Genomic DNA, 14,628 nt, shown 5'->3' with positions numbered 1-14,628 from the left:
TTCTATATCCATAAACTCAAAATTCAAAGAACCAAAACTTAACAATACAAGAATATATATATAAATAGCAACTAAAATATAGCAATGCAAAAACCCCAAAAACAATCTTCAATACAACTACAGTACTGGTTTTCTATTAACTATCTACACATCTCATCTAGATTTTAGACCCAAGAATAGACCCAAGCTATTTTGGCTTTTCTAAACCAAACCGAACGGGCTTACTTTCCTCGGTTCAGAAAAGGTAACACAAATATTACATCCCGTGATAAGTTTTTTTTTTTTTAAATTAACATTTGACAACTTTATGTATCTGTTTTGGCTTTTCTAACAACCAAATATTACAAAAAAAGTTTGTATCATTCTTAAATTATGTTATATGTACTTGTTTTCAACACATTGAACCACCATTTGATGGACAAAAATGTGATTGGCGGGTGGGCAAAGAACAAAAAACACATACACACACGAAAGATTTACTTTAAGGAAAATTTTAATCTTTGGTTTTGGATAGTAGACATGTAAAAGAATGTCATATAAATATGATGACTAGTTTCTAGAGTTATGCATATTCTTCTATCATCCGTAATCTTTAAGAAAAAAAAATTAAAAAAAAATACAAATTTCACGTATTGAGAAAAATGATACTTCTAATATATTATGGAAAAGGAAACTTCTACAGCCTTTCCTCTCTTTGCTTAAACACAAAATGATAATAATTAGTGGAGAGCATTAAGATTAGTAAGTACTCTGTACTGTCGGTGGAGAAGATAACGTGGCATTGAGTACATCACAGCTGGACCGTTAGATTACGACTCCTTCAATTAAATTCCTCAGCGGATCCAACGGTCACCGTACACCTTTTTATAATATCTATCAAGTCTCGTCGTCGCAGTCCCCACTCACCAGTCACCACTTCCATATATATTAAACTTTCCTCTGCTGTCACACTCTCCCCAGCTGTCGAGAGATAGTATACATATATATATATATATATATATATATATATATATTCCTACTCATTTGTTACAGCAAATTACTACTTGTATTAACAATCACGATTAACACTAATAATGAATGATACGGTGTTGTTCTTTTTTCTTTTCTTGTCTCAAGAGAAACGAATATTTTTTGAAAAATTTCATCAGAAAGTTATCCTAAAGAACGAATCACATAATAATGCTAATGTAGAAGATTAAAGTATGAAGAAGAAACAAAAAATTCATTAAAAATTAATAATAATAATAATAATGTCACGGTTAATGTACAAGCTTGGCTTTAGTATTGTATCCGTAATAAGAAAGATACCATCTAACGAACTTCTTCAACCCGGTTTCCAAATCGGTTGTCGGTTTATACCCGAATTCGTTTCGGGCTGAGCTTATATTCGCATGTGTGAACGGTACGTCGCCGTTTCCTGGCATCTCCACGAAGTTCCTCTTCGCCTTCACCTTCAGATGCTTCTCCAATATATCCACCAGGATCGGCACCGTCACCGGTGACGTGTTTCCCAGGTTGAAGATCCGGTACGGCGCTGTTCCACGTTTTTTCCCACCCGACCCGGTGCTCTTACCCGACGAATCCAGAGATCCTAAGCAGCCTCTAACTATATCGTCGATGTATGTGAAATCCCGGGCTAGATCGACCCGGTTTTTCCCCCGGTATATTGTGATCGGTTTACCTTGTAGTATGTTTCTGGTGAACGAGAAGTAAGCCATGTCCGGTCTACCCCAGGGTCCGTAAACCGTGAAGAATCTCAAACCGGTAATGGCAAGACCGTAAATGTGGTTGTAAGTGTGGGTGATTTCTTCGCCGGCTTTTTTAGTTGCGGCGTAGAGACTCGCCGGTTGATCTGTACGGTCTGACTCGGAGAACGGAACTTTCTCGTTGAGGCCGTAGACGGAGCTCGACGAGGCCCAGACAATCGCCGGCTGAGGGTTCGCCGCTTTGCAAATCTCGAGGAGATTGACAAGTCCGGCGATGTTGCTGTGAACATAGGATTGAGGATTCTCCAAAGCGTACCTAACTCCGGCCTGAGCAGCGAGATGCATAACGTGAGTGAAAGCAACGACATCGAAGAGCTTGGCCAAGAGCTTGGCGTCGTTGAGATCTCCTTCGACGACGAAGATCCCTCTGGACGACAAGAGAGATCTGCGGGCGCGTTTCAGCGAAGGATCGTAGTAATTGTTGAAATTATCAAGTCCAACGACGCCGTCGCCTCGTTTCCTGAGCGCGAGAGAAACGTGGCTGCCGACGAAACCGGTAGCGCCGGTAACGAGGACGGAGATACCGCCGGAGCGATGGATCTGAGCGGAGGTGCGAACCTGTTTCTCCCACTGGATGCCTCCCCAGGAAGCGGTAAGGTAGCGGCTGCCGGAATCGACGAAGCTCTGGAAACTCAAGTAAGAAGCGGTGAGAGCGATGAGGAAGAGAGCCCAGAGGAACATGGTGCTCGTCGAAGCGAAACAACGGTGGAGCTGACGGTTAGACCGGTCAATTTTGAATTTACCCGGCGTTGACGGAAACAGCTCATCTTCTATTGAAGGCATAATCAACAAATGAAACCTTTACCCTTCTTCTTCTTTAACAAATTTTTTTTTTTTTTTTTTCTCTTCCTAACAAAAATGTATCGAAACAATTAGGGGTAAAACAGATATAGAAGAAGAAGAAAGAAGAAGGCAGATGCAGATTTTTAATTTTTTTTTTTTTTTTTTTGTTGGTTAAACAAAAAGCATCTGCTAAGGAGAAGAGGAAGAGACGGAGAAGTATATATACAGGTTGGGGTTAGGGGACAAGGAGACGCGTTATTTTGATTGCCAGATTGTCATTTCTTTTTTCTTTCCTAACAAAACCATTTCTTTTTTCTTTACAATATTAAAAAAAAAAATCCTAATTATTTTGTTTACAGAAAGGAAAAAAAAAATGGTCATACTACTAATTAATTATTATTAAAAAAGTGGATAAATGCTAAATGCACCGTAATCTTTATTTCACCAATTTACCGCAATTCACGGAGGTATTTAACAAAAACAACTATCAAGCACCAAAATTGAATGTATGAATGGAGAGAAAAGAAATAAAGACAAACGACCTTGTGATCTGATTCACTTGACCATACTACTACTGTATTTAGTTAGCATTTATATTTTCTTTATATGTATTCTTTTTGTTACGATTGGTAAAATTTTGTATTCTCTATACACAATTTGAAAAAGATTAAAAATGATACATAAATGTGAAAGCGTCGAATAATACTAGCATTTAACTCATTCAACAATTTAACACACATGGTTATCTCTGATTAAAGTTTGATTACAAAATTTGTAAACAAGAACGTGCGACCGACTTACAACTAATTTTGTCTAAACTTCTTCATAAAGACCACATGCTGATTGCCTAGGTGATGTCATCGCGGCTGTGGTGTGTTCCTTTTTTTTTTTTATAAAGGATGGCTCTTATAAAACAGAGTCCGTATCGCAAGGCTTGGTCCGTGGATAACAAAATAAAAAGTGTGTATATTTATCTTCAAACTACATTCACATAGCATAGAAAAAAAAAAAGCAAAAAGAAAAAATATAATCGGTGGCATTTACAATTTTCTATGAATAAGTTGTAATTCTTGTGAGTATGATGTATGATGTATACATTTAGAGCAGTGTGGGGTTCGAATAAATTCAGATAGCAATAAGAAGATAAAAAGATATGCTGATTTGTTATTACTTTGATTAGTGAAGTAAATTACTAAATTATAGTAGTGATATCTTTGTATGATTTTGTCGACTGGTCCGCACTTGGTCAAGTTCAGTAGAAAGACGTGTTAAGTATATTTAATAGTATAAATGTGTAATCGTTTTTTACTAGTAATTAAGCTAAGAGTGTTTTAGTTTGCTTGGGATGATAAAATAAAATAATAATAAAAGTAATATTGAAACAGGATAATGTGGAGGAGGAGGAGGACGTGCGGACCACAGCATTCACCATTGGCTGTTTTGGGAAAGCGATGAGAGAATGACTGACATGTTTTATAAAAGAAAACTGCGTGCCGTTTCTACGAATCCATCATCATCTATAAAACAATTACCGCTTCCCCAAGTCGCGGTTTCACCATAGATAAGACAAGGGATGGGTCACCGCTCACCGGAAACCGGAACTATCGGGAAGGCTTTCGTCTTTCGTCAGACCGTATAGGCGTATAATACCGGTGATACACAGTAAGTAACTTTGGACGGTGCTTTTCCTTATTTTTTGTTTTCTTGATAGTATTCCTCTTTTTTTAAAGAAAATATTATTCCTAATATTTTATTACGGTATATCATTATTTGAATATAAGAGCATCATTATAGGTAGCATTTTAATTAGGGTATCTTAGCATAAATTTAGTATTAAATTTTAAAAAGTAGAGTTTAAGAGTTTTAATTTTGTTTTTAGTTTTGTGATGTGATTATAGGTAGGATCTTAAGTTGGGTATCTTAGAAAATAATAATTTTTTAAAAAATTAAATAAATTTGTAATTTGTAATTTATGAAAATCTTATAATTATTGCAAATTTAGAATTTGAAAACATACATAAGATATAAATTATAAGATAAAGTACAATATTTTTAAACTTGATTTTAAACTTAATATTATTAATTTTTGTTGTTGTTGTTTGTGTTATTTTGTATAAAAAATATAAAGTTGGAAGTAATAGATATATATTACTGTTGAAATATATCTATTAACCAGACTTAGAAAACAAATATATTCTATATCATTGAGGATCTTTTATCACATGCTATACTAATCTGCTTGTGAAAAATGTTTGGTATTGTTAAGCAATAAACACTCACAAGTCACGATACATCTATATTGTCTTCTTAATATTCAATAAATCTACGTCTAGAATTAGTAGGCTATTAAGGACACCACTAGACAAGATGAATCACATGTCACTGGCCGTTGCTCATGATGCAGAGGAGATTGATGACGTCCATGTAGAGACGAATGGCAGCATGGATATACTCGTTGTAGTTGAGTTTCTTGATCAGCTGGTTCGTATCATAGATGATGTATCCGCAGAACACGATTGAAGCTAATCCGCTGAATATCATCTATGATAGCTTCCCTAGAGGGTGGAATAGCTGCATCTGTTTCATCGGTTAATGAGGAGTGCACCAAAGAGGAATGGTCCGAGAAAGAAGAAATCATGACCTCTCTTTACTGCCCAGAAGGTGTAGATCGTTAGCCCAAAGACCATCGCAGCTGTGAGAATTGCAGCCTCCATAACAATCCTCCCTGCTTTTCACAAGAGAGTATAGAATTAGATTCTAACCATTAATCAGATCACATTGTTCTTTTGTAGTAAATGGTGCAAGTGTGCAACTCTAGTTATAGAAACAGAGCCAACTTTACAAGTTTCTTGATAAAAGCAAGAATCATCTCATGCCATGTTACTCTTTTCCATGATTCACCATATTTCAACTATTATGATCTTGAGAACAGTACTCAGAAGTCAGAACACACCAAGGCTACATCAGAAACAAAGATCTAGATGCAATACCATTATCCAATGTTGGTTTATTATTTCAAACAGAGAACAATCCAAGGCAACAAGCGGCAAGTGGATCTGAGACAATATGTATTTTATCAGCACTCCAACACTAGAAGCAGACCAAGTATGCATGATATCTCTGTATCTATCCATAACTTTGGAAAGAGAGCAGCAAATCCCCACAGAGAAGGAAATGGAGAGAGTGAAGATGGATAGAACAATGCAATTAATGAGATGCTTCTTCTCAAAAGCCAACAGAGGCCACAACACTACAAAACAAACCTCATCAAAATCCAAATCACTGCAACCCTCTCCAACACACTCTATAAACCAAATCGTCTAAATTTAGTAGCATTCAAGTACTGAATCAAACAGAACAGCCAAGTTATACAAGATCAACGAAACACAATAACCGCAAAAAAGTCAAGCTTTTCTTTGTGTGTGAATCGGACAAGTAAAGTAACTCAAAACCCTAAGACTAGTACAAACCCTAACTAAGCATGAAATCGAAAGATCAACAAAGAGCGAACTATGTGAAAAAGGAGACGTAACGGAGTAAAGGAAGAAGAAGGATGGCGAAGGATCGCTGGAGTTCTTCAGGATGACGGGACGACGGCCGAAGATGATTGATTCCGGCGGATTCATACCGAATTACATGAATCGCCCAAATCGCTTCTGCTTCTTCTTTTGCGAACGAGAGAGAGAGAAAGAAAAAAGAAGAAAAATTATGATAAATGATTTTTTTTAGCTTATATATTTATTAGTATAACCAATCAGACGCTGACACGTTTGCGCTTCTTATACCTCCTTTTCGATCTTATACAAGATCGATTCTTCCTCAGTTTTGTGTATTTATGATTTAATTAAAACCCAAATAAACCTTAAGATCTACTAAGATCTGCCCTATAATGTTGGTCTAAGACAGATTCCTATCTCATAGTATATTGGTAGGAAAAAAAGATATTGTAGTATGTATGTTTCGGGTAAGAGATTATGTTACAAACGCGTGAATTAAGTTGATAAAATCGAGTTTTACTCTGTAAATGAAATGATGACTCTAGCTATTATTTCATTTTTGTTTTTCCTTTTTAACATTTTTTCCCTTGTTTATTCAGAAAGATTCTTTGTTTCCAGACTCAAATTGTATTTTTGGGAAAGAAATGATTTGCGAGAGATCTTGCTTGACTTACAAATTATATTTTTCTATATTTAAATGGGAGTGAACAATTAGGGTCCATCACGTCTATATAATTAGTACATGTAAATACAATAGCATTGTTTGTATCTTTGTCTTCAAGCTACCAGTAGTGCTTAAGTCCTATATGCATTGCTTCATTTATTATATGAATATTTTGAGTTTAATAATACCAAACATTAGGATAGTTTTTAACACTTCAATCATTGGGTTAGGTTTTGCGGAACAAGATGATGTACCTAGTGAGGCCAAATTACACTGAGATTGCCTGTTTGGTGTAAAGCCTTCGAGTAACAGATGTTTACCAGTTTGGTGTAATACATATACGATCATCATTGGGTGCACTAACTCGATTAAATATAAAGTTTTATTCAATGTAGATAGCAAATTCACAAAAATTAAATAAAACAAAATCCTCCTTTTTGATTGTAAAGAAGAAGTCCAAACTTTTCAACAAAAACATGATACTCTCTTTCGTAAACGAGCCAACAATGGATTCTATTTGAAAACACCTTTAATTTGAGTGTTCAGCAATATATGATTATCTCAGTTCGTATTTGATATCAAAATCTGTTCGTATATTCATCCAGTTACTATAATCTGCATGGTCACGTATATATATGGCTCACTAGTTTTATTTTTATAAAATCTTTAGAAAGTTGTTTTCTTATTTGAAGATTATTCTTAAATTATAATTACCAATGTACGATGGATTTGCACATGCTCTGATCCAAATCTAACGAGATTCTACGGCCGGCTAAGGAAGAATTTTGTTTTGGGTGAAATACATGACTAGCTAATTAAAAGCTAGGACACACTCAAACAAACATCACTTATGGCGACAATTTATTCATCCCTTTCCTTAGGACATGCGATATTACTTACGACAAACCAACAACATAAAACATTAATACCTTATAGTGTCACACTTTAAGTAGGAAATTTATTGCATTTTATAGTTTAGTTACCAGATCCTGATCCAGCTCTGGATCCAGCAAATGAACCAGCAGATGAACCAGCTGAGCCACCTGAACCATTAGAACTCGAACTTGATGACGAGCTAGAGCTAGATGATGATCTTGAACCCGAACCTGATCCAGAACCTGCACCAGCACCGGATCCCGATCCGCCGCCAAGACCAATCCCCAATCCAACGCCTAAACCGATTCCAATACCACCTAGGTCAAGCCCCAAATCTTTTCTTGCGACTCGGCTCTCGGTTAACATAACCAAACTTGAGATAACTAATAAACCAAGAAGAAATAGACCTTGAGTCCTAGCCATTTTGGAAATCTTCGTCTGTAAAGACTTGCCAACCGATATGTTTGAGTTTATAGTGTAAATTGATTAATTAGATGCACAAGAGAATGACATGTTCGTGTATTTATAGAAGCTTTGGGATAGTGTGTAAGCCTTTACGTGTATATCACCAAATATAAATTAACCTAACAATATCATATACAAATCCGTTTTGCTATAGTTTACTCATACTTACATTAATTAAAGAACCACGAATACTAGTTAAACATGTTTAACTTCTATCTATTACTTAAGTATACGTTTTGATCACGAATATGCAAATATATATGAATTAAGTTGAATTCCGAGGTGTGATGAATTACAAATTATGTAAAATAATATATCTTCTTTTTTTTTTAAATATCTTGATTCGCAAGGTTTATTAAAAGTTTAGAACAACAGATGAAGAAGTAAGAAAATCTTTTTAGTGACAATAATGGAGGTTTCACTACGTCATTATATATCACAGTTTTACACCAAACCCGCAAATCAGCTATCAGAGGTCGTATAATGATTTTATCCAAAATGCATGCTGCATGCATAATAAGAGCATTATTAACTCACTTTAGTTTAATTCTACTCGAAAATTTCAAGGCAATAGAACTCGCAAGTGCATATTTTTAAAATGTGGATGCAGGTGATGTGTGCATTATCTTTATGCTGCTACCAAACCCACCAGAGTCGACGGTCCACTAAATTGAGTGGGAGCGTGGTAGTGGATTATGCACGCTGAAACCAATCACTCATATAATGTATGGTCACTAATCTATGGTTCCACTATGAATTATTTATACAACCTATGACACGTGCTTAAATCATTGTTCGAGAAAGATCGAAACTATACGTTCACATTTGGTTATGTTTTTATTGCTACGAATGAGAATGACCCATAATGTTCAATCCTCGTGTAGAATATAAAAGTCATTGAATTCGTTTTTTTTTCCTTAAGAGAAGCTGTCACGTACTTGCACAATTTTACTGACACCAATACTTATTGATAAGTTTAAACATAATTATATTCTTGTCTTTTTTCTTCTTTTTTCTTTTCAAATCCATGTTTAGTTTTTAAAATTTTAGAAATGTTGTGTAAAATACACACGTACGGTTATTCGAATCATTGGTTTAACTTTCAACTAATTGTAAGTTTGTATATGTTATAATTTTAATTATGATAACGATCACACTGATTAATTCTTTGGATCTAAAATTGAGTCCTAGTCTTAAAATTTCATTTTTCAATATATATGGATATTGATATATAACATATAATATAAGCCAATACAAACACGTTTGCTTAGTTAAATCCATTAACTGTAAACGACTACTAAATCTTATGCTTGAGTTTAAACTTTAAACCCAACTTAAAAAAAGTTGTCTTAAGTTATCACTTCGTACGCAGATAATACATATCTAAATTATGTATATTACTGATTGGTTTCTTTGTATATATATATGAATTGAACGTGATACATGACATTTAAAAAAAAAAATGCAAATTGGTGCTCAAGAAAAAAGAATAAAAACGGAGCTGAATTGTGTTAAACTGTTAATGATATCAACTTTGTTTGGTTGATGTCTTTTTTTTTATATTTTTTTTTTTAAAGGGGAAAAGGCTTTTGTTTGGTTGATGTCTTTGTTGTATGTTCAGCTGAACGACGAATCCGAAATCGTGTTTGCTCTTTCACATGTTTAATTTACAAACAAACTGGGAAATCCAAATACGTGACATTTATTTTTTTCAACTATCAAATTGGGAAATTACAACTTATAGTACAAAAGTAAAACATCTACAACGCCAAGAAGGAAGAGTACATAATTTAACCAAGCACATAATAAGAATCCTTTTCCATCTCCTTTACCCACCCACTTTTAGAAAATTTACTTTTCTAGCACTTTATTTTTTTCATACCAATAACATAATATAATTACGTATAAAACACAATATTGAACAGATGTAATATTGCATGCATGCGATATTCTTCGTTCAGTCTTCGCCACCCCCGTATCCTCCACCATATCCACCGCCTTCACCGTACCCTCCTCCGTTACCGGATCCACCTCCTCCACCTGTACCCCCTCCTCCTCCTCCTCCTCCACCGTGACCCCCTCCTCCTCCATTTCCTTTTCCACGGCCTGACCCGGAACGTCCTCCCGAACCAGACCCGGCACGTGATCCGGCGTATGATCCTGCTTCGGATCCCGCATCACCACCACCACCACCGGAGCTCGAAGAACTGCTCGAGCTAGATGAGGAAGACGAGCTTGACCCACCTCCTCCAGAGCCAGATCCGGCACCAGCACCGGATCCGGATCCTCCTCCACCGATGCCTATACCAATACCAAGACCAGCACCTATCCCGCCAAGGTCCAAACCCAAGTCTTTTCTTGCGACCCGGCTCTCGGAGACTAGGACAGATGTGGCCAATATCAAAGTTATTAGAATAAGTGATGATGAGTTACTCAGAGACATAGTTATTTTTTGTTTGTATGGTAATGTTTATTTCCCCCCTAATTTAGAGTGCTTTTGCAGTGTTCTTGATGAATATGATACAATATGTTGAGTGTATTTATAGGCGTTCCAGGGCATATTAATTAATATGGTAGTGAAAATCCTACAAGTCAAAAGTTGAGTCCATCTCATAATGGTAGTATTGATTATGCATACTTATGGATATGTATTAAAACATTCGCGTAGTGACATATAAATATAGATTAACTATTAACATTAAAAAATATTCAAAAACTGAAGGTTCTAGTATATAAGAGACATATAAGCTTGCAATACGTTTGACCAACTTAAAATAGGATATTATTATTTTATAAACATGGACCTATCGCAACTACAATGTCAAAGTCTAATTACAAGGATAAACTTTTTTGTTTGTTTGACAACGAGGATAATACTTTTTGTGTTCTTACTGTTTCAACTAGAAACTTCATTTTGCCGTCCTCACACTCTAGTATTGTTTTACATACAAGACGAAGATAGAGATCAAGAAGAAAATGGTAAACGTGTAATGATTGATTTTCCGCACGAAAATAGATATGTGGATGCAAAAATGTACAACGTTGCAATGAACAGTCCTTCTGTGTCTGATCCACTATCTCTCTCTTTTTCGTAGCTCGGTTTCATGCATCTAATTTTATTTTTTTTAGAGTTATTTTGGTAGTTTTTTTTTTTTTTTCTAAAATAGGCTTTATATAACATTTCATTTATAAGATATAACTTGAACTACTGTTTTTTGTAAGATATATTTTACAGATATATGACTATTTATTTTCAGCATATTAGTAAGAAAAAGCACGTATATTAAAAGTCATTTTTCATAATATTATTAACATTGTAATTTTAAGAGATTCAATCAGTCGCAGAAAATACTATAGAATATCAATATTATTGTATTGAATATTGAATACTGAATTTGCATTAAAAATTATATTTTTGATATAATGAAACAAAAGAAAATATCTTAAACATCCTATATCTTAAAACTTACATAAAATATACATGATATATATATATATATATATAGATATATACTATATTATACTAATTAAGCTTTTTCTTTTATATAACTACTTCGAGTTTATTTTACCTAATCAAAACACCAATACAGGTCTGTTATCTCTTCTTATACGACAAATCGGTTTTTCATCTTCTTTTGCTCTGACCTCCCAAATACATACATTACACAACCTTTTGGGATTTTCAATGTCTCTACGGTTTAGAAATATACGAAACTTGTGAAATCCACCTTTATGCCATGTAAAATCGCAATTAAACTTTGTAGTCAATTAATTACTTAAAATTCTCTGTACCGTGAAAGACTCGAATCATAAAAAGAGAGTCATTAATGGACTTGACCCAAAGAAATTTGGGCTGAATAATGTTGAAACAAAAACGAGGATTTTGTAATGTTGAAACAAAAACACGGCAATAGACATAGTTTGGTATATTGTTAACCAAAGCCTTAAACCAGTTTGGTACACAATAATATATTTTGCAAGAGATATTTACTCGATCAAAGGATTTTGTTGCTTAAACAACTTTCTTACCTTATTGGCGAGTCTCTTGGTCACTTATCAGGACTTGTACGACTTTCTCAATCTTCTTCTAAAATATTATCTAAAACTCAACAAGTACGTTCACTTAACTATTTAGCATCCCATTCAAAGCGATATCTATGAAACCCTCCAGCTACGCACATAACCAGAAAGATGTCGTCGTATGTCTTATAATCTCTTAGTCTTCAAAGTAAACCCCTCACTTCGAAGTCACTTTCATATTATGATATGCAACTATATATATATAATTAGTTAACCATTGACTAGTATTGTCATAATTATCCTCAAAAATCAATCTAGCTATTTTATATTTGTATTCTTATATGAGAGGGGTTATTATTTAATCGAATTAGGTGAGCGACGCAAGTAAACTTTACTGAACTCAAAAGAAGGAATCCAAAGTCCAAACACTTTATTAAATTATATATATGATCCTTGTTAATAAACACGTGGCTCATAGTTACTTTAGTTCATTCATTATTTCATTGAGCATTGAAATTGATTGGTAATAATGTATATGATGAGCCGAGCGTTAACCAGTTTTGAGTTTTTTCACGCAAAGTATTTTCTTTGTTCAGAGCGACACGCAGTGTTCATCATCTGTGCTGTGGGGCAAAAATACGAAAACATCTGAAACATATGACACGTGTCTTCTCATCCCTTTTCACTTTTCCAGTTCCACGTTGACACGCAGGTTTGGTCCCCTAGGTTCCATGTTTCGTCCATCGTCAGCCACACAAAAGTTTTTTTTTTTTTTTTTTCTTTAGTTTTAGTCTTATTGATAAAAAAAAATAAAACAGAGGTTGACCTAGAAAAGAAATAAATTCAGCAGGGGCCAAATAAGTATTGAATCGTTTTCTTCTCTCATCATCATCAATAAAAGAAATATCAAATCAAAATGGTTGAATCATTTTGTATTGTATGTCATAAACATTTAAGAACCAGAATAATCAAACACAGCTCAATCCCAACTTCGCAACCGAATGGCTAAACTAAACCCATACAGAGAAAATAAAAACAACTTGTTTGCAAACTTGCTGAATTAAATGCACATTTATAATTATATAAAGCCGCCCGCATTACTCAATCATCACTCACTATTGGAGTGACCGTAGATGTTATCTAGACCTAACATAGATCATGTATGTAACCTAATTTTGTAACTAATAAGTTCATTCACATTAAAACACGTACCAATCAATAAAATTGTCTCCATAGTATTTTACGTTATCTTTAGATCTTCCTAGCTACGATCAAAACTTTTCGTTAATTTACGCAGTTTGTGTATGTGGAACACATTTTTGGAGTAAATTACCTACTAAAAGATGATTATAAAGCACAAATATAAGAGTTTAGAGAACGTTGGGTAGACTAGCTTGGTTGTTGTGTGTGACAGGCTTGTGGTGAAACTTGCCCACGTAAATTCTCATCCCACCACAATCTCTACCTACTAACTGCTAACTACTTTACGTCCAGGGCCCTTTCGCTGTTTTGCTTCTTTATTATTTATTCATTCTCGTCTTTGTTGTTGTTATTTTCTTTTAACAATCTTTAAATTTATAGTTATCTACTTAGAAGCTACCTTTGTGTGTGAGTTTTGCTTATGTGACTCAAGTTTGTTCCATTCTGGCATTCTCAAACCTAACAACATCTTTCTAATTCCAACTTTCATTTTTATATTCGGATTTTCTTATTATAATAATATGCTCATATCTAACAACATCAGGAGAGTTTTCAGCAGTTTTATTAATATTGTACTGGTTTAATTATTTTTGAACTGAAATTCACAATTTACCATCACTTAATTTTTTTAATTATTGTTCGATGAGATTTTGTTGACATATCTAGATCGTGGTATACAATATGACGACGCATATCACATTTTGATTTTTTTTTTTAGTTTCTGGTATTATTTGTACAAGCTAAAGGAATTTCTAAATTAGCTTGGATTTGTTACCAAAAATATCTTTGTAAGTTTTTGTGTACAGTTTGGGTAATGTAGTGTGTACTGTGTAGCATAGATTTTTGTTGATATAATTAATTAGTTATTTTCTAGCAAATACAAAAAGCATTTTTATTAATTCATTTCTCCACTATTTTAATTATTTTTCTTAGTCTTCATATGCCTTTTATGTACCATATATAATTAAAATTTGTCTTTGTCTAAAAGAAATAAATAAATAAATATATATATTTAAAATTTGTTGATTATTGTAAATTAATTTTGATTTCATAGAATCTAAACCCATTCCTTAGAATTCAAGTTTGTATATGAACATTATATTTAATAATCTACGAATCCTATACTTTCATATTTTATTATAATCATAATTGTTCGAATAAAATCATCTTATAATTGTTATTTTTGTTAATACAATCATTATATAGTTTATAATTATTTCTAGAATTGACAGATGTCAGAGAAAACATTTAAATCAGAAAAAATGTATGTAGAGATATTTGTACTATTCACTAGTAGTAAGAAACAAAATAAGAAAATTTGGAATTTGATATTAGCTGGTTATACTAATTTTGGAGT

At 33.9% G+C, this 14,628-nt stretch overlaps 3 protein-coding genes and 1 long non-coding RNA gene across 4 annotated transcripts; all 4 read right to left on the bottom strand.

Annotated features, from left to right (window-relative positions):
- Nucleotides 1-1,203: 1,203 nt before the first annotated feature.
- Nucleotides 1,204-2,731, bottom strand: LOC17880135 (UDP-glucuronate 4-epimerase 1). Its single transcript, XM_006282554.2, has one exon. The coding sequence runs from the start codon at nucleotides 2,547-2,549 to the stop codon at nucleotides 1,260-1,262; it is 1,290 nt and encodes a 429-aa protein (XP_006282616.1). The 5' UTR covers nucleotides 2,550-2,731; the 3' UTR covers nucleotides 1,204-1,259.
- Nucleotides 2,732-4,727: 1,996 nt separating this feature from the next.
- LOC111829585 lies at nucleotides 4,728-6,249 on the bottom strand. Its single transcript, XR_002832953.1, has 2 exons — nucleotides 5,540-6,249; nucleotides 4,728-5,274 (listed from the first exon to the last, which is right to left on the bottom strand). It is a non-coding gene; the product is annotated as an uncharacterized LOC111829585 (long non-coding RNA).
- A 1,294-nt stretch (nucleotides 6,250-7,543) lies between these two features.
- Nucleotides 7,544-8,078, bottom strand: LOC111829610 (counting factor 45-1). Its single transcript, XM_023779185.1, has one exon. The coding sequence runs from the start codon at nucleotides 8,007-8,009 to the stop codon at nucleotides 7,686-7,688; it is 324 nt and encodes a 107-aa protein (XP_023634953.1). The 5' UTR covers nucleotides 8,010-8,078; the 3' UTR covers nucleotides 7,544-7,685.
- A 1,652-nt stretch (nucleotides 8,079-9,730) lies between these two features.
- LOC17880661 (putative glycine-rich cell wall structural protein 1) lies at nucleotides 9,731-10,558 on the bottom strand. The gene has a single exon (XM_006284597.2). The coding sequence runs from the start codon at nucleotides 10,492-10,494 to the stop codon at nucleotides 10,009-10,011; it is 486 nt and encodes a 161-aa protein (XP_006284659.1). The 5' UTR covers nucleotides 10,495-10,558; the 3' UTR covers nucleotides 9,731-10,008.
- Nucleotides 10,559-14,628: the final 4,070 nt, after the last annotated feature.

Source organism: Capsella rubella, unplaced genomic scaffold (assembly GCF_000375325.1).
Source record: "Capsella rubella cultivar Monte Gargano unplaced genomic scaffold, Caprub1_0 scaffold_7, whole genome shotgun sequence".
Lineage (NCBI taxonomy): Eukaryota > Viridiplantae > Streptophyta > Magnoliopsida > Brassicales > Brassicaceae > Capsella > Capsella rubella.
This window is presented reverse-complemented; position numbering and strand designations above follow the sequence as displayed.

Bases quoted from the DNA above. Each gene is read 5' to 3' on its own strand.
- LOC17880135 (XM_006282554.2), bottom strand. From the start codon at position 2,549: ATGCCTTCAATAGAAGATGAGCTGTTTCCGTCAACGCCGGGTAAATTC.
- LOC111829610 (XM_023779185.1), bottom strand. From the start codon at position 8,009: ATGGCTAGGACTCAAGGTCTATTTCTTCTTGGTTTATTAGTTATCTCA.
- LOC17880661 (XM_006284597.2), bottom strand. From the start codon at position 10,494: ATGTCTCTGAGTAACTCATCATCACTTATTCTAATAACTTTGATATTG.